General features: G+C 35.1%; 1 protein-coding gene and 1 long non-coding RNA gene across 4 annotated transcripts in view; one reads left to right on the top strand and one right to left on the bottom strand.

Annotated features, from left to right (window-relative positions):
• LOC105721411 (uncharacterized) overlaps positions 1-17,642 on the top strand; it is a 46,967-nt gene extending 29,325 nt beyond the window's left edge. The window contains exons 2-4 of the long non-coding RNA XR_001108327.1: positions 4,819-4,939; positions 7,002-7,034; positions 17,390-17,642. This is a non-coding gene — a long non-coding RNA (uncharacterized LOC105721411). The remainder of the gene's footprint in view (positions 1-4,818; positions 4,940-7,001; positions 7,035-17,389) is intronic.
• Positions 1-23,689, bottom strand: part of DPYD (dihydropyrimidine dehydrogenase) — an 865,822-nt gene that overhangs the window by 216,505 nt on the left and 625,628 nt on the right. For all 3 annotated transcript variants that reach the window (XM_012458470.2, XM_012458472.2, XM_012458471.2), the window contains 2 exons: positions 4,807-4,927; positions 3,887-4,006 (listed from right to left, as the gene is read on the bottom strand). In XM_012458470.2, coding sequence (XP_012313893.2) covers positions 3,887-4,006; positions 4,807-4,927 — 241 coding nt within the window. The remainder of the gene's footprint in view (positions 1-3,886; positions 4,007-4,806; positions 4,928-23,689) is intronic.

Raw genomic sequence — 23,689 nt, 5'->3', positions numbered from 1 at the left:
AGTTAAGAACAGAATTTTTTTCTGGCAAAAATAGAACAAATTTGGCAAATAAAATAATTTAAAACAGTAAGTTAAATTTTCAAGCTTGTGGGAAGTAAATTATATTGAGCCTAAAGTGTCTATCATTATTTCAATAAAAATGCCTTCTGCACTCTTTCCTGTGTGTGTGAATGTGCATATGTTTGCATATGCAACACATAAAATATATACAGGAAAATGAAATTTATTCCCCAACAATAAAAGACATTAAAAACAGAAGGAACAACAACAAAAACTTCAAATGAATTTACCCCATTGAAAAATGCTTGATTACTTTTTCTCCCAAAGCATCTGTAAATGAATAAAGGTTGTCCTCATGCAGTCAGCTGCAAGAAAGACATCTTTAGTTTATGCCATGCAGGACTGATTCTTAACCAGCTCTGAAAGGATCTTACCCACAGGGAGGATTTCATGTGAAAATGTCACACCACAGCTGGATAACACCATTTATATAGGTGATAGTAATCACTGAGTTGGGGGCTATCTTAAGATGCCCTCATTATTTGGGGATGAAGTCAGAAAAAAAGGTCAAAATTTGAAACTAAAGAGAAAAAGAAAAATACTAGGAAAAATAATGAGTCATGCACTCAAGGATGGAGTTTATAATTGTTACTGAGATTTGAGTTTCTTCCAATCAAATAAAGTCAAAGAATTTTTTTTTCCTTTCCTCTCCCCAAACCCAATAAACTATTCAACTGTGTGGTGATACATGAATTAACTACTGTCTGGTACAACAGAAGTTTCTGCATGGATTCTAGAAAAAGGAAAGTTAGGTCATAACAACTTAGTGTTAAGTCTATATTGCCCAAAGAAACGTAGAGAATTCTTTAGAATCAATGGTTTAGACAGAGTACTTATATGGTGGAGAGCTTAATCAGCCATCCTTGTTAGATAAAAAATATTCCTTATGAATACCAAACGAGATTACCTTTTATATTGTTTTCACTATGATATCATCTGATATATAATTCAACTTTCTGATGGAGCAATACCATGATGTATTTCTCCCATAATTGAAATTCAACTTTATAAATCACTTTACGAGTTTGTTTCATATATTTAAGCACCCCTCACCTCCTAAGAATCCAATCATCTGTAGTTGAATTAGAAAAATAGTTCTAAAATAGCAAAATCGGGGATAAGGCCTTGGAATGAGGTCATAATTCGCTCTCTTGATGGAACTTTTAAAATACAGCAGGTAGAAGTTATCCTTCTACAGTCTTAATGACTTCTTTTCTTTAACAAAAGAAACCTCCCTCTGAAACAGTAACTCTCAAACTCTTTTGAAGATAACTAAGTAAAAAGAGCATTTTACATTATGGCATATAAAGTGTATATTACATGTATAGCTAAAAAAGAAGTTTGATCAAATAATGCTTATGCCAATTATGTGCAAAGCATTCTGACATTTCTTATTCTATTATTTAAAATGTTGATTACAGTTCAATAAACTTGATTTCACAGTATATTTGTGAGTTGGGAACCAACCTTTGAAAAACATTGCTTTTAAATCAAGGCTACTTATATCTGAAATAATTCAACTGACATTCCTTAGCTGAGATCCTGTTTTCCCAATGCAAGTCACAGTCCTTTATTAGCTAACACATTTTCTCTAGAAGAACATTCTTGAAATGTGCCCATTTTTCTACAGCAGGTATACTACTCTAGGTGCCTCACTGTTTCCATATGTAAACAACACATAATCTTCATTTCAAAGAGCAGAAATCTTATTCTGAGAAAAATAACAACAATTGAACAAACAGCTGGAGAATATATTGAAAGGGGAAACTATCCTTCAATGGCAATGCAAAGTATGTATTGTGTTTCAGGTGGCTATCCAAAATTAAACTCTATTTAGTTTTCACTTTGTAAAAATCGGTGATTCATGCAGCTCCCCTGAAAGGAGACATTGCCATGGTCTGAGAGAACACTTGAACACATATTAGCACTTTGCTATGGCAAATTTTTAAAAAATCTTATAAAAATATCTAGCATATTTTATGTAATTTTCAGTATTAAAGCTGCATTTGAAGTCCTGACAACTATATTTGATAAAACTCTTATAAAATTTGAAACCATTATTATTTAACACAATTTTGCTAGGCTAAGTTTTGCTATAACTCATTCTAAAGGTACTCTGTTATAGAATTTGCTCTGTCCTAAAATATATTATCATTGCCTATTTAAACTGCTTTTCAGATTCTATTACCTTTAAACTTAAGCAAGCATTGCTTTAAAGGAGGAAAACCATATTAATTTTGTCAATGTAGAGAAAGGCTATTTTCAAAACAGATTGCTTAATGTGAAGAAACTTAATATAGAACCTATAAGAAATGAGGGACAAGTCCTTTTAAATGTTAGGGATTTTTTGTTGTTTAAAATGAAAGTTCCACCCAGGCTTAGCTAAGCTTATAGCCCAAGTGAATATGTATATATCAATTTATAAATCTTAGAAATAGAGTTTTATGGAAATGCTAACAGGCCCTGAGGTATGGCTGAACTTGTTTTCAGGTACTGCTATAATTTCCAGTGTGTGTATGCTTAAAGACTGCAACACAAAAGACTTTTTCTAATGCTGTAATTTTGTCATTTTATTAGACTGAGTTATAGCATGGGAAAATATTCAGAAATTGCAGTTAAATAAGAAAACGTGAATGGTGTTACTTATATAAAATACTACTGCAATAGTTCTTTTATTAATTTTTAATGTTCAGCACCCTCTGTGACCTCCTTTATTCTCTTGCTGTCAACATGGCAGGCTGGAAAAATTGAAATGGGCTGACAGAAAACATAGTACATGTTACAGCCCAACTCTGGAATCTCTTGACTCTCTTTCCGTGGCACATGCTAACGTGGCCATGTTATTCTGCATTACAATAATATTTAAGGCCCTGTTTGATAGCTCCTGATAAAAGTGAGCTGTGTCTGGAGCCTGAGCAGGTGCTCCTCATCAGCCTTCTTCTTTCTGACATTGTGGGAATGGCATTCAATTGAAAGCAGAATATAACCGTTTTGTTCATCATGGCTCATAAACATACTTCATACTCTCAAAACAGAATACCTCGGCATGGAGAGAGCTTTATTTGTGTCTGTCCAGCCTCTTCCAAAAGCACATTTTGGTCTGATTCAGCAATGCTTTTCTTGAACAGTGGTGCATTGCTATGTTATATATATTTACCACTTTCTCTATCACCAAGGAGACTAATCCCCATACCAGTACAGTCAAGAACCTTACAGCATTGCCTTTGCAAGATCAAGTTCATGTTGTCACAGTCACAGAGCGCATAGGGTAAAGATACTGAACGGGACCTTGAGATTAAAATCTCTCTTTCTTTTTCAAATTCAAGTCTATGATGATGAGAAAAAGAGTGCAAAGGTGTGAGGTCTATAAATGTCTTGTCAGCTGATGCTTAATTCAGTGCTTTAATGATTTGTTTGGGACAGTTGTGAAAGCAAGGTTTTTGAAGAAAGTAGATGTCTAAATTCTAGGAAGAATGAAAACTAGTCCAGACTATGAAAAAGATATTAAAATGAAGGTGCTTATATTTTTCTCTTGGAGAGTCCTGGTATTAAGCCTTACTAATAAGTGCTGAAAGAACTGAGAGACAATGAGAAATTCTTAGGAAAGCAAGGAGCACAAGAGAATAGACCTTATCTTGATATTCTTTCATCCTGTGCTAACAGTCACTTGGGTTTTCAAATTCAATTCGTTCTGTCTGTCGTAATTATTAGGAATATTGACCAGCTATTGGAATCATAAAGGACATGAAACTCTTTCATGCAACATGATCTCCTGATTTTTCAGCAACCTCCAAGGAAGCCCAGAGCAAGAAGTGGCAACACCTACCAGACACTCCTCCATATGTAGTTCGCTTTGCAATCCCCACTGCTGGCCAGGGTGTGCCGTCAGATTTTAATCCCATCAGACCCGAGACAGTGTTGGTGGCTGTAACACCATCTGCACCACCTGTGAAAGACACATCAACATTTTCATGCGGTTCTTAAAGACATGACAGTTAAAACCCATTCGAGCCCTTACAACCCAGAAAAATGCACATTCTACTATCTCTTGAGAACATGTCTTCTCTTCAAGATCTTCACTAATTTAACTCCTACATTTATGTTTAAAATTTTAAACATTAAAAAAGTTTTAATGACCACAACTTTACTGTCTCAATTACCATACTGACTTGTTGATACCAGATGTTTTGTATTCGGTGTTATTTTCCAGGTACTTTATATTGTCTTTGCAAGTCAGGGTGCAATTTCCCTGGAATGGAACACAAGCATGTGTGATTTATGTATTCGAAAGATATTTATTGAGCATGTGTTTAAGGATGTCAGCTAGGGCCTATAAAATATAAAGAGAACTCGTAAGAAATTTCACATTGTGGAAATCAGATTTTTTTTTCTTTTTTACTTCATTAAAGGTTAATATGCTGAATTGTTACATTATGAGGACATTTATTTTGGAGAGGTTTGCTGTGACTGTGTATTTTGTTCTCATAATGTGTGAAATAAGTGTTTATTAGGAAAAACTATAAATGATCTTGTGTTTCCAGATCAAAGTTCATGGTCCATTTGCTAGTGTGAGTCCAGGTGTAAAATTCCTGTGTTTGTGGGATCAAGTGCTCCATTGGAAACTTTTAAATTTTAAACAAAAAAAATATGCACATGTGTTTGTAGGAAAAGACATACTTGAGTATGGCTACATGATATGAGCCAATATTTATAATACTGAGCAACTTATTCAAGTCAAGTTCTTACCTTCCTTTGCAGCTCTTGCGATGCTCACAATATCGGTGACATTTGGGGTCAACTTGGCAAAAAAAGGAATCCGAACAGCTTGCCTAACCCAGCGGCAGATGTTCCGCACCAGCTCTGGATCCTGTTCAAATAGGTCAGTTAAATATAGAACATAATTAAAGAATTGTGATCAAAATGTGTATTGGAACAGTAGCAAAGCTGGAGACATGCAAGACAAATCCAACTTGACAATGAGCTACATGATATATTTCTCAAATTCCTCCTCAGTATTACACCTAGACTCATTAGGGAACTAAGGTTAACATACTTCAAGTGAACTGCAAATTCATCACATAAAGGTTAAATTCCTCAAGAGAGCTTTTAGAAAATAAAATTTCAAAGAACAAAGTGGAAGAAAGTGTTTCCCACTTTCAGTTAAATATTATCAGGAATGAAACACAAACTTTTGATGGTAAGTATAGGAAACATTACAAAATTTCTAGTGATCTCACTGGTTTAAGCAAAATAAAAAAATATTTAAACTGCTGACTCTCAAGTGAATGATATTAAATCTAAAGCCTGTTGTTTTCATTATTAGACTTAGTCTTGACGTGTATTCAAAATAAATCTATGACTTCATCATCAATCTATATGTGATATATACTATATGCTAATATGGAATAATTCAGCCTTGTATCATACATGAGCTGATCAGCAACTTTAAATTACTTTTGTAAATGTTACCAATATCTGTGCAGCATTTTTAACACTAACATACTTGAAAGAATTGATCAAAATGACAAAAATGAAATAAAATATCAAATGCTTATTTTAAAAAGCAAGAAATAGACATTTTCTTTTCCTATTTTCTGTGATTTTCCAGGCTTTTATTTTCTCATGGGGGGGCAAGTATCATTTAGAGGGCAAACACCTATCCTTTCCGTTGAAATAACTTAGCTACAGTACAGTAATGTTCTTTGATTTCAACACATACAATAGTCCTTTTTTCATTACTTTTAGTGCAAAATTTATTCTGACAGGTACTGATAAAGTGCTTTGATAAATTACCTTAAACTATGCAATAGCAATTCATTATTGAACTTGGTAATATTATCTTAGCAAGTTAAAATGTTTTTGAATAAAAGAAAAGCCTAGAAAAATACAGTCATATATTTAAACTATGAAATAGTAGGCAAGCATATCATTTGTAATTAATATTTTTATATGTAAGAAAGTTGCTCTTTGCATTTTAACCTTTCAAATTCCTTTAAGATGAGATTTCTAATGTTATAACCTTTAGAAAGAACCTTTTCACTTAGGTTTAATGTGTCTTGATCCGTCATCCTGTATTACTTGAAAAGTTATGCATTTTTGTGCTAAGATACTGCAATGAGGTAATTTCTGTTGATTGTTATCGTCTCTATTCAGTAAAAACAATACTTTTAAAAAGAAGTCTTTGGCTTGGCTTGTTCTTTTTTTAGAACAGTAATTTCTTCATTAAACATAAATATTAAAAAATACTATATGGAATGCTCTATAGGGCATACTGTGCATTATGAATAGTAAAATGTGGAGACTTAGCTGTACAAATTCTAACTCATGAAAATGGAGATCTGCCCCTGCCCATGCAATGCTCATAAATATTTATAACCACTGCATTGGTATTATGAAGGCAGTTGCATCTTTGTGACTTTCATTTCTAAGTTATGAATTTCCATGGGACTTAGCCTAGAAATGACAGTAACTCTAGATGATATGAATTGCATGTCCTTTGTGAAAGCTCTCTTTAAGGTAGAATTTGACAATAATTTAAAGATCACTTGAATTGCATAATACATGGAACATATCCTGATAAGAATTACTGAAACAAATTTGTAATATTATTTGTTTTCAATAGAGTAAACACTAATAATCTGATATAGGCTTCTAAGTGGCTTTCAATACTATTGACTCCCATGCTATAATAATTTACTTTGAACATCTGTCAGACTTTTTTTTCTGATTTTCACTAGATGACTGCTTTAAATGACTGCCTATTACCCATTGTTTAACAACTTGGAATTTGTTCAAAGGTTTTCTAATCCTTAGAAAGATATGGATTTTGGTCAGCACTGTTTATTTGAATCATCTGTCTCTATTTTATAATATGACCCCCCCATACTTCCATGAGTTAAGTTGACAGTGTTCACATATATTTTTCTCATCTTCATACTTAGACAAGTCTGCTGCTCAACTAATCATCATAGCCAGTATAAGTACAGTTTGGTTACCTGAAAGTTTTAAAAACAACTTCTAACCAAAATTATTCTAAAAAAAAATTGTTTTTCTTTTTGAGACAGAGTCTTGCTCTGTTGCCAGGAGCCAGGCTGGAGTGCAGTGATGCAAACTCCATTCACTGCAACCTCCGCTTCCTGGGTTCAAGCAATTCTCCTGCCTCAGCCTCCCGAGTAGCTGGGACCACAGGCGCGCGCCACCATGCTCAGCTAATTTTTGTATTTTTTAGTAGAGACGGGGTTTCACCATGTTATCGATATCTTGACCTTGTGATCCGCCCGCCTTGGCCTCCCAAAGTGCTGGGATTACAGGCATGAGCCACCGCGCCCGGCAATTATTGTTAAAATTAATGATTGTTCTGTGTATTGCAAAGTTTTGTTTGACAGGCATAACAGAATATTCTAATACAATTAGAAATGTGGTGAGGCCAATATTATCATGAAATGAATCTATATACTTTTAGGGAAAAGAGTAGAGTGTAACTATTTACACTTTCCTGGTTTCATCACAATTTTGATATTAATGTTCAAAATCTAAAAGCAATTAATAGTGTGTCTGCGTCTTGACTTTCTCATTTTCTAGTCATAGCGTCAGATGGCTTTGTCTTTCTTAACAAGCCAGTTTTTAGAATCTTATTGAAATAAATAAGTTTTAGACAATTTCTAATTCTTCCCCAAATCTTCAGGATCAAAAATATACAAAAGTACTCTTATCTCTCAGACAAATTAAAAGTTTACCATTACCAACACCAATAAAAAGAAACAGAACAAAACAATTATTGACTGCTCTATTTACAGGCACTAAAAAAATTTGTTGTGTCAATGAATGAGGAATGAGTAAACACTTGGTAACTTGGCATATTTTCAGATTATTTCTTTATATAGCCGCGAAAGTATAAAATATGTCTAGATTTAGGAAAAACCCAGATATATTTTATGATAGTGTCTAAAATCATGAAATCTAGGAAGACTACTTTATAAATCAGGAGTAATTCTGTGAAAAAGTGACGGATAATAAAGTAAAATAGAATAGCTTAACAAATTTTTTAAAGTGTCTAATACACAAAACATCTACCTAGATTACAAATGCTTTATTGGTGCTTTCTAAAGGCATTAATTATGCTCCTCTCTGAACATGATTTACAATCTCTCCACAGTAGTTGCTTGTCTGTGTGTGTGTGTGTGTGTGTGTGTGCATGTTCTTCAATACCTGTTAACCCTTTTGTTATTCAATGTGATCACTAAAGAAAGCTCTGAGGCAATAAAATAACTTCCTGTGATGGAGGGGAATGATGTTATAAGCAGAAGGCCACTTAAAGCCCATAAGAGAATGAGTGACAGAGCTAGGAAGCAAATGGCAGTCTTGAGGATACTACATGAAGTGAAGGTACCAGACCAGACCTGTGAAATGCTGAGAGTTTTGATAAAAGCAAACTAGAGACAAATTTGTCCTATTTGAATATTTTGATGAGTTACAGCCCAGCGTCTGCCTGTAACTAATCTTATCAAGAATAGATTCCTATGAAAATCAAACAATGATGACAACACTACCGGAAAATGTAATGCTGAGGAATATAGATTACTTGCTGCAGTAGTGTCCATTATGAAAAACTGGTTGTTTTTAAAGCTTAATTTCTAATCTGGGCCACGAGATAATAATTTTAAATTCTAGTAACTACTCTGTAGTTAGTTATACATTAAGGGAGTTCTGAAGATGATCCATCTGCTGCTTTTGAGACCCTGAAGATGACCTCTTCATTGTATGGCAGGCATTTCCACCAATTACGTAGGGCATCAAATCTCACTGGTTTCATGTCCTCTGCAAAGGAATAAGCACTACAGAATGAGACTGAGAATTTCCTGATAAGCTAAATTACAAGTGAAATTTTGACTTGAAGAAACATTTCTTTCCCATTTACCTAGTAATTTTCACTCTGTACAATTCTTTTCAAAATGGCTTTCTTAGAAGCTGGCATTTCAATGAATCCACTGAAAAATTTTACCAGTTATAAAATGTTTTTCACTAAGCAACACTTAATTCACATGACATGCCAAGAGGTGGCTAGAATTTTCATTACATCCATGTTTCTGATGGAATGAACTGGGGCCCAGAAGATCAATCTGAGTACCAATTTCAACTTCTTAATTTTCTTTCCCATTATCATGTCCTAAACCATCATCATTTTTAGCAAAATTGCTCCCTAAAGTGAAATTCAGCCATCAACTGTAAACTAGAACTATAAAAGGCGTCTATTTCACTTATACCTGTAAGATTAGAAGTAGCTGCAAAATAATGAGTAAAAGTGATATATTATCCTTCTATGTCAATAAAACAGGACAGGTAGTCAACTATTCCAGGTACAATTATAATATTAGTGAATGCAAAGATTATGTGTTGGAATGGAGGTGTTTTTATTAACTTATTTCTTTTAGCATGTGTCCTTGCATCTGTTTTCCTGACTTAAGAATTCTAATGGTGAGTGCAACCACTTTGGAAATTAGTTGTGCAGTTTCCTATAACGGTAAACTCTTAATTATATATACAAGAGAAATGAAAGCACACTTCTACATTAAAAATTGCACATGAATACTCATAGGAACTCTTTTAAAATAGGCCCAAATTTGAAATAACCCCAATGTTCATCAATATGTGAGTGGATAAATAAAGTTGTTGCCTATCCACACAATGGAATATGATTATGCCACTAAAAGAAACTAATGAATCATGCCACAACTTGGAATTAATAAAACAAAATGATGCTGAGTTACAGAAGTACACACTATATGCATACACTTAGAAATTCTGTGAGAGGAAAAACTATGAGTATGGACAGCAGAGCAGTGGTTGCTAATACTGAGAATTAGGTGTGGAGGAGGAATTAAGTGGAAACAAGTGTAAGAAAATTTTTGAGGGTAAAGAAAATGTTCCATATTTTTTAAATGAAAACTATCGATATATTTGAAGATATTACAATTAAAATGTTAATATATTTAAAAACATTGTGAAAAGACAAGCCACAAAGTGGGAAAAGATTCTGCAACACAACTCATAAAGGAGTAGTATCCAGAATATATAAAGAACCATCTGCAAATTAATGAGAAAAATGGGCAAAACCTTAACACACTTCATTCGCCAAATATGAAATCCAAATGGCCAAAAAAATATATGAAATGTTATCAGCCTCATGAACACCTTTCATATCTTTTTCCATATAAAGAAAAAGCTCATTTAAACCACAATGAGAACCATTATACATCTACCAGACTGGGGGGCTAGGGGAAAGCCAAGTACAAGAATCTTTGGGAAACAGTTTGGCATGATCTAAGTTCCACTCTTACCTATATGTCCTTTTAAAGATGCAAACTCCAGAATACATGTTCAAAATATCCATAGTAGCCCTGTTTGAAATATCTCAAAGTGGAAACATCAAAATTTTCCATCAAGAGTAAAATGAAAAATAAATGGTTATACATTTATACAGTGGAATAAACACACTATAGCTACATACAATGATAAGGATGAATCTCATAATGCTTAGCAAAAGAAACCAGTCTCAAAGGTATACTATATAATTTGATTCACATAAATTTCAAAAATAGAAACTAAATATGGTCTTTAGAGATATATACATGGGTGGTAAAACTATGAAGAAAAGCAAAGAGTAGAGATGGTGTTAAAGTGGACAGAGAAGGTTGTGTCAGGGAGGGACATATAGGGAGCTTTTGAGGTGTCAGAGATGTTCTATTTCTTGACCTGGTGGTCACATGGTGTGCACATGATGATTTGTTAAAAAAATCTATACATGTGTGTAGGTATCTGTGTATACACGCATACATAAATGTTTCATGTACTTTGTCTATATTCCACAATAAGAAAATATACAAGTGACCAGTAAATATGAAAAGACTTTCAATCTCACTAGTAATTTAAAAAATAAAAAAATAACCATGTTCACCTATCATGATTTTCCAAAATATGAAAGACTGATAATATCCCTCTTTGCTGAGGTTGCAAAGAAATAGACATGCTCATATGCTGTCAATAGGAAAGTAAATTAATAATTCCTTTTTGAAGAACAATGTGGCAATATGTAGAAAAATGCAAAGCTCATCTTTTCTTTTCAATTCCAGTTCCAAATATCCGTCCTAATGAAATTCAAATGCACTCAAGATATGTGTACAAAGATGTCTGCCATTCACTATACCATTGTTTGCAGTAGTGATAAAAACGAATAAATGTCAATAAGGGAAGATTTGTGACACGTATTATAACCTATAAAAGGAAATACTATGTAGCCCTTAAAAATAAATCTTTATAAACTGGCATGGAAAGATATACAAAACATGTTAAGTGAACAAAAGCAAGACACAGAATAACATATACATAGCATAATCCTGTTTATAAAATATAAATATGTACATATATTTATACAGAGATATGAAAAACAGACTACAAAGTTATGCTGTAACCTGTTAGCAGTGATTACCTCTGAAATGTTCCATATTTTGAATGTGGTGTACTTAGGTATAGATATTTGCCAAAACACATCAAACTCTACACTTAAGTGTGTTCACACTAACATAGGTAAATTATTTCTAATATGGGTAAATTTCATCTAATATTATAAAAATAATCTAAGGGTACTCAAACATAAATAGAAAAATGAAAGAAAGTGGCATTGTGGGTAATGTGGGTTCTACCCTTTTAGCAAATATTTATTGACCATAGGGCACTACAACTTTTGTGTGCTGAATACTAAGATGAATGAAACAAGGAAGTTAGAGTCTGTGAGGAAATGTAACCCAGGCACAAGATAAAATGGACATTTGCTATTAAGTGTCAAAAAAGACATCCTAATAGTGTTCTATCATTTCAGATTATTTCAGAGCATGTGGCACAGAACCTGACATATAGTAGGCATTCAATAAGTGTTGTTGAATTGGTAGAGCTTACACCACACAAATGGACACTGACTTTCTTATTTCTATGTACTTGGAAGAAAACAGAAAGTATAGAATACTGGGTCCAGGATAACCTAATGGACAACTGTTTTAGGTACTATGTTGGATGATAGAGATTCAGAGATGTGTGATATGCTATCCCTATTCTTTAAAAACATAAACCAAAATACTTTATAATCTAGGGGAGGAAAATGCATACAACAAACATATAATGTGATTAAAGAATGTTGTAAGTGTATATACCTGGAGTGTGTGTGTGTGTGTGTGTGTGTGTGTGTGGCCACTTTCTTGTGCCTTAAGTAGACTTAGGCCTGTTGCCCTCTCCTCTGCAGGTACATAGCCTTCTCCATTCTGTTTCTCATTTCAAGTTATTTCTTATTTCTCTCTCTCTGCCTAGAATGCCCTTCATGTTTTGTCCCTTGAATAACACCCCTCGAAGCAGCCCTCCGTGACAAATTCTTCCATCCTACTTCAACACAGGATGGATTAGTAAATGACTGCCTCTTTAGTGCTCCTATAATGTTTCTTTATTACTGCATTTATCATAGTGTTTTATAATCATCTTCTCTGCTTAATAATCAATTTCTTTCTACTAGACTATTAGGATGTATTTTATTCTTTTATCCTAGCAAAGAGCCTGGTACATGAAAGACAATAAATACCATGTTGAATGAAAGAATGAAGAATTTCTAACTGCATACCAGCTTTCCATCGTGAGCCACAAAACATTTGCATCTCCTCTTCCATGGAGCCAAAATAAGTGGGAGACACAGGATATTGGTAGCTCTTGCTCCAGGAGTCAATCGAGTTTGAAAACAGTCTTCTGATGCTCTCCATCAGTGAGCTAAAATGCTTGGAGAGAATTGTTCCCTACTCTGGTCTGGAAGTCCATGAGAATCTATCTGAGGGCCCAGGCTGACCATGATTCTTTCCATCTGAATATTTAATATATTGAGGGTTTTCCAGAGTTTGTACCTCTGACCCTGCCTGAACTCCAGTCCTTAGTCCCTGGGACCTTGAGGGGCAGGGAGATGCTATACATATTTTTGTCAGCTACAGGGAACTGCATTCTTGTTTTGTTTCTTTAAATATTATTTCCTGTGACCATAACTTAATACTGTTTTTTCCTTCCTTTCTGACAGGATTTCCCTAGTGTACCATTCCTGACATTAGTTTTTTTTTTTTTTTTTTTTTTGAGACAGAGTCTCGCTCTGTTGCCCAGGCTAGAGTGCAGTGGCGTGATCTCGGCTCACTACAACCTCTGCCTTCCAGGTTCAAGCAATTCTCTGCCTCAGTCTCCCAACTAGCTGGGATTACAGGTGCCCGCCACCACACTTTGCCAACCAGCTAATTTATTATTTTTTTTCTGTATTTTTAGTAAAGATGGGGTTTCACCATCTTGGTCAGGCTGGTCTTGAACTCCTGATCTCGTGATCCACCCACTTCAGCCTCCCAAAGTGCTGGGATTACAGGCATTAGTCACTGCGCCCAGCCTCCTCTAACATTCTTAGTGTCAATGTTCCCCACTCCCACACACTTAATCTCTAAAGCTTTTTTTTTTTTTTTTAACAAATGGACACGAATTGCCAAAACTACTTACTGTTTAGTTAATTCCTTACTGCCAGTGTTCTTTCAGGCACTATTTTAATTATCTGTGAGGACTCCCAGATTCTCTTCACCAGCTCACTTCTTTTTTACTCTCAAATGGCAGTGTTAACTGTAGAGATCAGTCCTGAAAGCTATTCAAATTTCAAATCTACTCCACCACAATTTGTTCCTCGGGAATAGGATTCAGATTTAATAGAATTATCTTGCTGGCTAATTCCAACAGGACATCTACTGCCTCACCTGGCCATGGTAATGAAGTTTGAGAGGTAGCTGCCCAATAAAAGATAAATGAACACTTTCTGCCCACAGTTTCATGCGCTATTCTAGACATTGAGTCTCTCAGGGGCACTGTTCTTTATAGCACTATTGCTATCTTCTTATTATAAATACCTTAAGTCTATTTCAGGAATCTCATGTTGCAACAAAGAAATGGAAGCAGGGCTCAGACCCTCCAAGGTAGATGAAACTCTGCAATTAAAGGGTTAACTTTCTGAAATGTGGAGGAGTCACAGAATCTTTCACCAGAACTGATGAGGAGATATGCAAAGGTAACTAAGTTCTGAAGAGATCTTAGAAAAATACATGCAGAAGCAGGCAACGGCAGCAGACACATACATGAACCACTCAGATCTACCTTCAGGAACAGACTACGGCCCAGCTGCTAGAGTGTGGTGAGCTGACTGCCTCCAACTGCTTCCTCCTTTAGGTGTGCCTCGCTTCTAAATTGGGTAATGCTCCTTTCAGGGAGACCCCAGTGAATGACAGCAAAACTGTAGTACAAGGGTCTAGCTATTTCTGGTGAATGTGGGACTCCTCTAATAGACACTCTTTGTCCTGAAGCTCCCTACTGGGCTGGCAAAGATTTTTCTTGTGTCTGTATCAGGGTCTGATGGCTCCCCTTTTCCAATTCTGCTTCCTCTTTTTTCCTTTCACAAGCATTTCTCTCCAATAAACCTTTTGCCCTCCTAACTCCCTCTTTGTGTCTGATTCCTGGAGGACTCAACTGACACAACAGTTCTCTACTTGTACGAAGAATTCTCCCTGTAAGAGGATTAGGCTATATTCTAGGAAAGTCAAAGAAGGAAAAATCTTGCCCAAGTGACCCCAGGATATCTCACTGAGAGGAATTCAAGAAAGTTATGCTGGATCCAAATGAATCTCTCAAATTTCTTCTGAATTCTAGTTCTAATCTTTGGCTTGACAGAACAAGGTCTCCTGGAACGTCCTGAATAGTTAAGTGTTGCTGGTAACCTACCCAGCAATAGCCAGTATATGCTCAGGGGAAAGAAAAGGCCCAATACCAGGAGGCAGGGCTAATTTTTCTTCTAGTAAAAGACTGCTTTTAGGGACATGGTAGGAGACAACGATTGAGTGACCTCCGCCGAAAGTTAACTCAGAGACATCCTTAAAGAGTTTAGATACCTACTTGATCTCTTGATTCAGAACCTGCTCAAAGTCACTATTGTGATGTTGGACCCTGGAAGCAATTGTGCAGGAGCCCGTGGATAAAGGAGATGATGCTTTTGTGTCTGCAAGGCAAAATTATCCATCAAGGGAGGATGGCCAGAGGAATCAGTGTATATGCTAATCCTCATTCCAATTATTTGTCTCTTACAGATACAATCAATGACAAACATCTTACAAACATCATCGAGAGGCTGGGCACAGTGGCTCATGCCTGTAATCCCAGCACTTTGGGAGGCTGAGGTGGGTGGATCACTTAAGGCCAGGAGTTCAAGATCACCCTGGTCCACATAGTGAATCCCCATCTCTACTAAAAATACAAAAAAGAAGAAAAAAATAGCCAGGCATGGTAGCACATACCTGTAATCCTAGCTACTCAGGAGGCTGAGGCATGAGAATCCTTTAAACTCAGGAAGTGGAAGTTGCAGTGAGCCGAGACTGCATCACTGCACTCCAGCCTGGGTGACAGAGCAGGACTCTGTCTCAAAAAATAAAATAAAATATCATTCATTGAGAGGTCAGGTGAAAATTCTTCCAGGTGTGTTGAGCCTCCAATGCCCTCTGTTCTGAACTGTACTCTATTCTAATGTCTGCTTTAGCTTTCATAATCCATTCTTCTCATTTGAAGCCTAATTCTACCTTCCCACTACCTGTACTCTATGTTTCTATTATCCACTGTTCACTTCTTTCTAGATTGATCCCTCTGAGCCTGTATTCCTGCCTGAATTGACCTGCAGTTGCTCACCTTGCACCCATATTTAATCCATGACTTGCTTGTCACTTAGGGGCAGCCATTCCTCTCTGCCTTATAATGATTTTTTTTACCTATTGTGTACATTTCCAGGTCTATTTCCCTTGTCATAACTTTTATCATGTTTTTTTTTCTAAAACCAAGATTGACACAGGCTCCATAGGTCTATCTTCATAGGTAAACAAAAAACTCTTCTAGACCCATACACTGGTCATATTTCACAGTAATTAAGACACCTCTAAATCTTCTACATTAAAGCATTTAAGAATAGTTTATTCTTTTGTTGAATCCTTTATACTGAGCCAAAAAATGACCTTGACTTTTCCTTATATGTGGGATATTATTTATCTTTGAATTCAAAGGCTAGTTTTATCTACCATACAGAAAGGGTGTCATCCATAGTTTGCTCATTAATGAGGGTATACAGCATAATTTGGAAGATCTTAATATATGGAGAACAAGGTCATGCACATATTTACCTGATACCACCAGTAGGTGTTCAAAATTGTGGACCAGCTGAGCCAACATGAATCCCAGCAGGTTTCCTAATCATTGCTTAGAACACATTAAAAAGACCTCGGTGGGTTATGAAATAAAGGCAGCTGCTTGCCCTACTATGTATGGATTCATTTTGGATAATGGAAAGTGTGTATTTAAGTGTATAATAAGGAGTTTTGATTCTTTGCAGACTTCAGGCAGCTTGGCATTTGTTTTCTTAATGCAAAGCATTATTGTAAACAGTATAACAATTGATGTTTTATACATCTGTTGGTCTATTCACTTAGCTTATGTATTTCAGTGCTAGACCTAGAAAACAACCACAAGCATAAAACCGCAGTATTTTTATAATTCCATATTGAAGTGAATGATTAATCAACATAGGGAGGAGGCTACTGTAAGGCAGCATTCTGCCCTGGAGCACCCACCATGCTGATACATTTAGGATGAAGAGAGTCTAGGGAAGTCATGCTTCTGTCTTGGGAACTTTATGAAATCCAAGCAAGAAAGAATTACTAGTGAGGCAATTTTAAATAACCTAGCAGAGAAAAACTGCAATCCCTTGGCAATGAATGGTTCCAGCTAAGGAGAACTCATCCATAACAAGTTGGTATAGTTCTTTAAATAATTTCTTCCCACTGCTACTGTAGGAGCTGGAAAGAAATATTTAGGCCAATTTGTTTGTTTGTTTGTTTTTGCCAGCTCTGTGGATTGGTTTCCCTTAAATGCTAAAGGAAATAATACGACTAAGGAAATACAAAAGTGGGCGACTTTGCTAGAAATTTTGGTGAAAATGTGGGATAGAGAAGACTTTAAATGTGACCTTTTATAAGTGTGGTATTCACAAATTCAAAATGAAATTAATGGAAACTAGATTTTATCTAAAATCTTCAGCAATCTTGAACCTAAAAATCCTCATCAATGTATTTATTACACTCATGTGGTAGTTTATAAGTATACGTATTATAAGAGATGTGTGTGTGTGTCTGCGTCTGTGTGTGTGGCGTATGTGTGTGTAAAAAGAGAGTTCTCTATTTTAATCTTTCAGATGTCAAGGAAAGGAAACGTGGAGAGGTTACCCCATTTTAGGGAGTTTATTACAAGTATACATGGAACAGTAAAAAAGTAAGTGAAATGATTTTGGTAAAGGAAGAGCTAGGCCTATGGGTGGGGACTGGGACACCGTCACTCATTTTGTAAGATGTGCAGCCGCTCTAAAAAGCAGATGTTGTTTTCTTTTTGTTCCTTTAGGAATGGGTGTCTACTGTTTTCAGGATTAAAAACTCTGCAATACGAATACATCTGCTCTTATTTATCAGCATCTCTTATTCCACTTCTACTTCTACCCACTTTCTCATTTTTCCTATATTACCTTTTCAGTTGTCCAATTCAACTATTTTACATATATATATATTTCAAAAACAAACCCACAGAGAAGGATACCCAATACAAACAGTGTTCTTCATATTTTGGCTGTCTGACATTTCACTTCCCTTCTTATTTGTAGGAAATTTAAACTGTATGATGCATTGGTAGGACACAGGAACTATCCCTAATTTGCAAGCCTTTGAAATAGGGTCTTCCTCTTTCTACTCTCTTGCAACTAAAATACCAGCACATGATCTAGGCCTAGCTAACTGAAGATCTAGCCCCAAGTTTTAACTTCACAATCAGAAAAGTGGTTAAAGTTTATTTGTGGTAGTGTGTGGTGCAGTATCTCCTGACAGTATCCAATGATGGCAGTAGTGGGGGACATCAACCCTGGTAGAGGCTGTATTAGCTGGACGATCCTTGGTGTCCATTCTCTGGGCTTTTTTGGTTTTTGTCCTTTTTCTAAGCCTGCTATTCCCACCTTCTCTGATTCCATAAGCCATCTTGTATCCTGCCAATAAATCTCCTTTTTACTTCTGACAGCCAGTCTGTTTCTGTTGCTTGCAATTAAGAGTGTTAATTGATACAGGCAATTAGCTACTAACCAGAGTGACATTATTGCCTGGATTATGGCATCACACTCCCTGACAGGTTGCTGACCTCTTTTTATTTATTCTTCAAGTAGTTGCTTTTTGCTCAGGATACAACATTTGGTCCAATAAATTGTGGTCAAGGTAGCCAGGACACATGCTTTTATGGCCGGTGTATAACAAATACTGCTTCTGGTTACTTTTCTTTAGAAAGGAGCTATTGGCCTGGCCTGGCAGGCCCTTAGCTTCATGGACTATGTGGAAATTATAAGAGTAAGGCATCCTGTAATTTCTTACAATCAAGAACTTATAATCAAGTTATAGTTTCAGTTATGACACTGAAACTATGTCAGAGTCAACAGAATATAAAAATGCCCTTTGGAACCACAATATATCTCTTCCTCTATAAATCATTTAGCATTTTAATATGTCATAATGAGTAAGCCCTCATATAATTCAGGAGACCCTTGCAGAAAGAAGTGATATATATCACCCAGATCCAGGAAAGCTTTATTTGAAATGTATTAACAGTAGCTATGATTTCTACAAGATGGATATGTAGACAGAGAACAGTAATATAGTCCATAAGGGAAAATATCTTGAGGCACTGAAGTTAAATTAAAATATGACCTCCCTTTCATTCTCAATACCTGCATGATTACCAATTCGACAAGGATCTTTCATTTATCCCAACTCAACTTTACAGAAGTGCCTGAAGCTTACATTGTTGATAAAACAGTTGATGAAGTTTCCATGGGGGACAAAATCTTTAAGCTGCTTGATATACAAAATTATATTAGTACTAAAATAGATGGGTATTTACTTTTGCAATATTCAACAAATGCAAAGTACCCAAAGGACTGATAAATTTAGATAGTTTAAAACTTTGCTTTTTTTTTTCACTTAAAAAGAAGCATACTATGGTGAACTTTACTGGTTATGTAATTAACATCCAGAAGCAGGAGCACCTAATTAGATTTTCACATCATCTGGGCAAAGGCAGCATCCAGCACTCTAAAGAAGTCTTTAACTCATACCTTTCCAGTTGATAGTATTCCTAGAAGTTAACATAAAACTGCTAAAACCACAAATGTAACTCACAATTTTTTTTACTGCTTTTTCCATTTTTCTTTTTGACAAGTGTATAATTTGTGGGAATACTGAAACCTTTTGAATCCGGACCAATGTCCTTAAATGAGCACTTGTAACCATCCTGCATCTAGCCATGAAAGCTTTATAGTCTTCATGGTTTAGGTCATTCTTGGTTTGGTAAAATAAACAGACATAAAAATAATCCAAAACAATGTTCTATTGGAAGTGTTTATGAAGTGAGTAGAAACTTAGCGGTGGAGTGATTTCTTTCAGTAACTTCTAGAGTGTGTGTGTATGAGAGAGATGTGGGGAGACAACAGTGACGATGATTGCAGTGTGGACTCTTGAGGGATTTACAAAATGTCATTCGCTGGAGTAGAGCCTATGGAACAATGCATGACTAAAAAATACGTAAGAAAAGGCTCAAAAGCATAGGAATGCATGGTACCACATAAAATGGGAAGGAAACTAGTGTATATGAAGGAAGCAGGGAGAAGACATGTCTAGATGGTTCAGTTAGAGTTTAGGGTCAGTTTCTGAAAGACTTTGTGCCTTATCCTTTAGGCAATGAGGAAACATGAAAGGTCATATGTTTAGATCCATGTTTTAGAAAAATAACTCTACTATATCTCTGTGGGGTGAGATTATAGGATAAGAATCCAAGCAGAAGACCAATAAGAAAGAGAAGGTCTACCTAATATAAAGGAATGTCAGTGAAAATCAATTATTTCAAGAGGACTAGGATGTTATTTTAATGAGGAATGTTAACTTTCAAGATAAGGACAAATCAGAGTTGGGGAATGAAAATTTAAAATTCTGCAGATCCCAATTGTTGGAAGATAGCAATGTCATCAACCAAAAGAGAAAACAAAAGAGAAGCAGATTTTGGCAGGGGTGGGGAAGGGTGAATGAATTTTAGATACATTGAGTTTGAGGTCTCTATGGGACATCTACCTGAAAGAAGCTAGTTGAGAGTTATAGCAATATGGATCTCAGGAAAGGAGTTTTGGAAACATAGATTTGAGAGTCATTAGCATAACTTTCAAATTAAACTTGCATTAGATGGCGGTTGAAGTCTTGTGAATGGATGAGAAGATGGAAGGAAAGGGCTTTAAGCTCTGGGATCATTAATACTAAGGTGCAGAATCCTTATAATGGTCAGAGAGAGAGGAGAACAATTAGGAAACATGTACATGAGAAGATCACTTCCCCTAAAAAGGATGTGGATGAAATTATTGAAGTAAAATACTGCACAGAAATTAAGTAGACTGAAGACTGAAATGTAAGTAATACGGTATACTGCTCAGAGTTACTGGCAACTTATGAGTATGTAGTTATAGACACCCAGTAAGATGGAAGGCAGATTGCAAGGGTTAAGAAGTTAATATTTGCAAACACATATGGTCAAAGAAAACTAACAATAAAATCAATCTGAACTATCAGAACCTATAATTGTGCTTTAAATAAAAGATACATGCCACAAATATGTATCAATTAATTATCATTTTATATTTCTCACAATTAGAACTAATGACATGGTGAAAGAGATCATTTGTTATGTTATGAGCCAATACATGTATGTAAAGATAAAGATACTATAAGACATTTTAAAATAAATCAGTTGTGGTTTAAACAACATCCTTGAATTTTTACAATGTGTAGTCAGCCACAGTCTGAGATCTCAAAAATGAACTTTGCTAATTAAACACATAATTGAGATCACAGGCCTAAACAGGACCTGAAGAAGTTGCCAGACAATATTAAAACTAACATATATACAACAGCTAATGATTTACCAAGTCCTATTTCATATTAGCTTTATGGTGCTTAAATTATACTAGCTTTCTTATTTTCTTTCAAATTATCCCTAGTAAGAGATACAGTAGACTCTGCTTCTCATAATATTTATAACCATCAAATTCCAATAAGTATCTTTCTCATCCTGCTACAGATTAAAATCAGAGCTACTTGTCTTATGTTTAATGAGAAAAGAAACAATTATTTACCATAATTTATTCAATATTTCTACATTATATTTTTCAAATATTAAAGAAAGTACTTTTCTGAGTATAAAAAAGTTCTAATTTACTGTGGGAGCAAATACCAACTTGAATAAATAAGAAAAAACTAAAATTACTCATAATGAAACAACTAAATAGAAACAATATTAAAAAGGTCTATTTCCTTCTATTTTCTTTGAGTAAGAAAATTTTACTCTTTTATTAAGTACATGGTACTCAAAATTTAATGCTTATCATTTTAGTTATATATCCTTCATTTTTATATCATGCATTTCCCATGTCATAAGCTTCTTTAAAAATACCATTTTAATAGTCATATGTTTCATAAAATAATTTATAAATCAGATAGATATACCCTATTTTGCTTAATTATTTATTTCTCAATTTTTGGATGTTGAGATTATTTCCACATTTTCATATAAATAACACAGCACTAAATCTCTTCTAATGGGTGGTGCTCATAAATTGCCTTGCTTTTGGTGCTAGGTGCTGTGTTTGTAGGCAAAACTTCTATTTTCATGAAAAGCAAATACATAACAATACACACTTAGAAAATATAACTTCTTAGAAGACCTGGGTAATCAACAGCTCTGGGCATGGCATGAGTAGGAACTTATGATGCTGTATGTTACCACAAAGGCAAGTGGTGAAGGAGACAGAAGTGGGTCTTTCAGTTGATGCACGATACCCATCCACCATCAGTCAGTCTTCAAATCCCCTCTGTCCTCTGAGAGAGAGAAGAGGAGACAGGGCTTCTATGTCTCACTCACATACAGATCGATCTCCCCTCAGATAGCACATACATAATTTGATTCAGCCACAATGTATAATCTAAGCCTATGTTACTCATAATAGAATTCCCTAAACCTTATATGCCATAGAGTTGCCTTTTAAGAAATAAAATAGTAATGCTATTATTTTATAGCCACAGTTATTTCTAAATAATTAAGAGACAGACAATAGCTTATACATATAAACCATGGCATGCAGTGAAAAGCGGTCACTGTTAGGAAAGTCATATTAGTCTACTTATGTTTAACTGCCAGGCCAGAGTTTATTGTTTCCTCCATCCACAATATCCATCCCATTCACATCACACACACTTGCTCCTGCCCTTGAGCAAATTAATTTTCTCATTTATCTTTCCTTCATATTTTATGCAGATTTTAGTTTTTCTTAATAGAAATGTATTAAACAGATGAATGAATGAATACTACTTGTTATATAACTGGATACTATGATAAAATTATTTGAAAAGTATCAATAGTGTTATAGGTATCCACAGACATATTAGTTAGAAAAGATAACAGAACTATGTACTACTATAAAAGGGAAAAAATGGTCAGACTCCATAAAACATAGGTTTACTTTTACAAAGTATGCTTAAGTAATATTTTGTTAATCATTTTGGAGTTATATATTTACTTTTATACAATTAAATGCACTTAAAGTATCCTGAAATTTTACTGTGATTATGTTGCAATCAATTATTATAGAAAAGTTGTGAATACTCAAGTTAGTCTTATTGTATCAGCTCTTTAAACCAAAGGGCTTTTTACTGTATGCCTTTGTTTTATTTCACATTTAATTAAAGCTAATAATTTGTTTAAAGTTTGATTCGAGAAAACATTTTCCGAGGTGAGTGAAAAACAACTTCTGAATATTACTTCCTAGATTTTTGGACAATTTGGCAGGATGAACTTATGCCTAAAGCACCTATTAAAGAAGAAGGAAAAAGAAGAATAATGGGTAAATCTGAATTTTGTTAAGATTTCTTGAATAGAAATGAGCATTACAAAAAGATATTTTAGGATGTCAAAATGCTACCAATTTGAATCCTGCATAAATTCATTTTTGTGGTGATGTTAACTTTGAATTATCCATATTAGAGTGGGAAGAGCCATTTATATTACAAGCACATTCCAAATCAAGTATACTTCTCTTTGGGATGTAATCAGAGTTACAAATCTACATTGCTGACATTCTTTATTTCCAGTATTTAATCCTGTATTAAAGCGATGTTTGATGAGCACTCTGTGGCTACTAATGGGTAAGGGTAGGTAAGAAATAATTTTGAGGCCAGGCGTGGTGGTTCACATCTGTAATCTCAACACTTTGGGAGGCCAAGGAGGGTGGATCACCTGCGGTCAGGAGTTTGAGACCAGCCTGGCCAACATGGCAAAACCCTGTCTCTACTAATAATATATTAAAAAAATTAGCTGGGCATGGTGGTGTGTGCCTTTAATCCCAGATTCTCTGAAGGCTGAGGCAAGA

This window comes from Aotus nancymaae, unplaced genomic scaffold (genome assembly GCF_030222135.1).
Source record: "Aotus nancymaae isolate 86718 unplaced genomic scaffold, 86718_ANA_hifiasm-v0.15.2.pri h1tg000103l, whole genome shotgun sequence".
Classification (NCBI taxonomy): domain Eukaryota; kingdom Metazoa; phylum Chordata; class Mammalia; order Primates; family Aotidae; genus Aotus; species Aotus nancymaae.
This window is presented reverse-complemented; position numbering and strand designations above follow the sequence as displayed.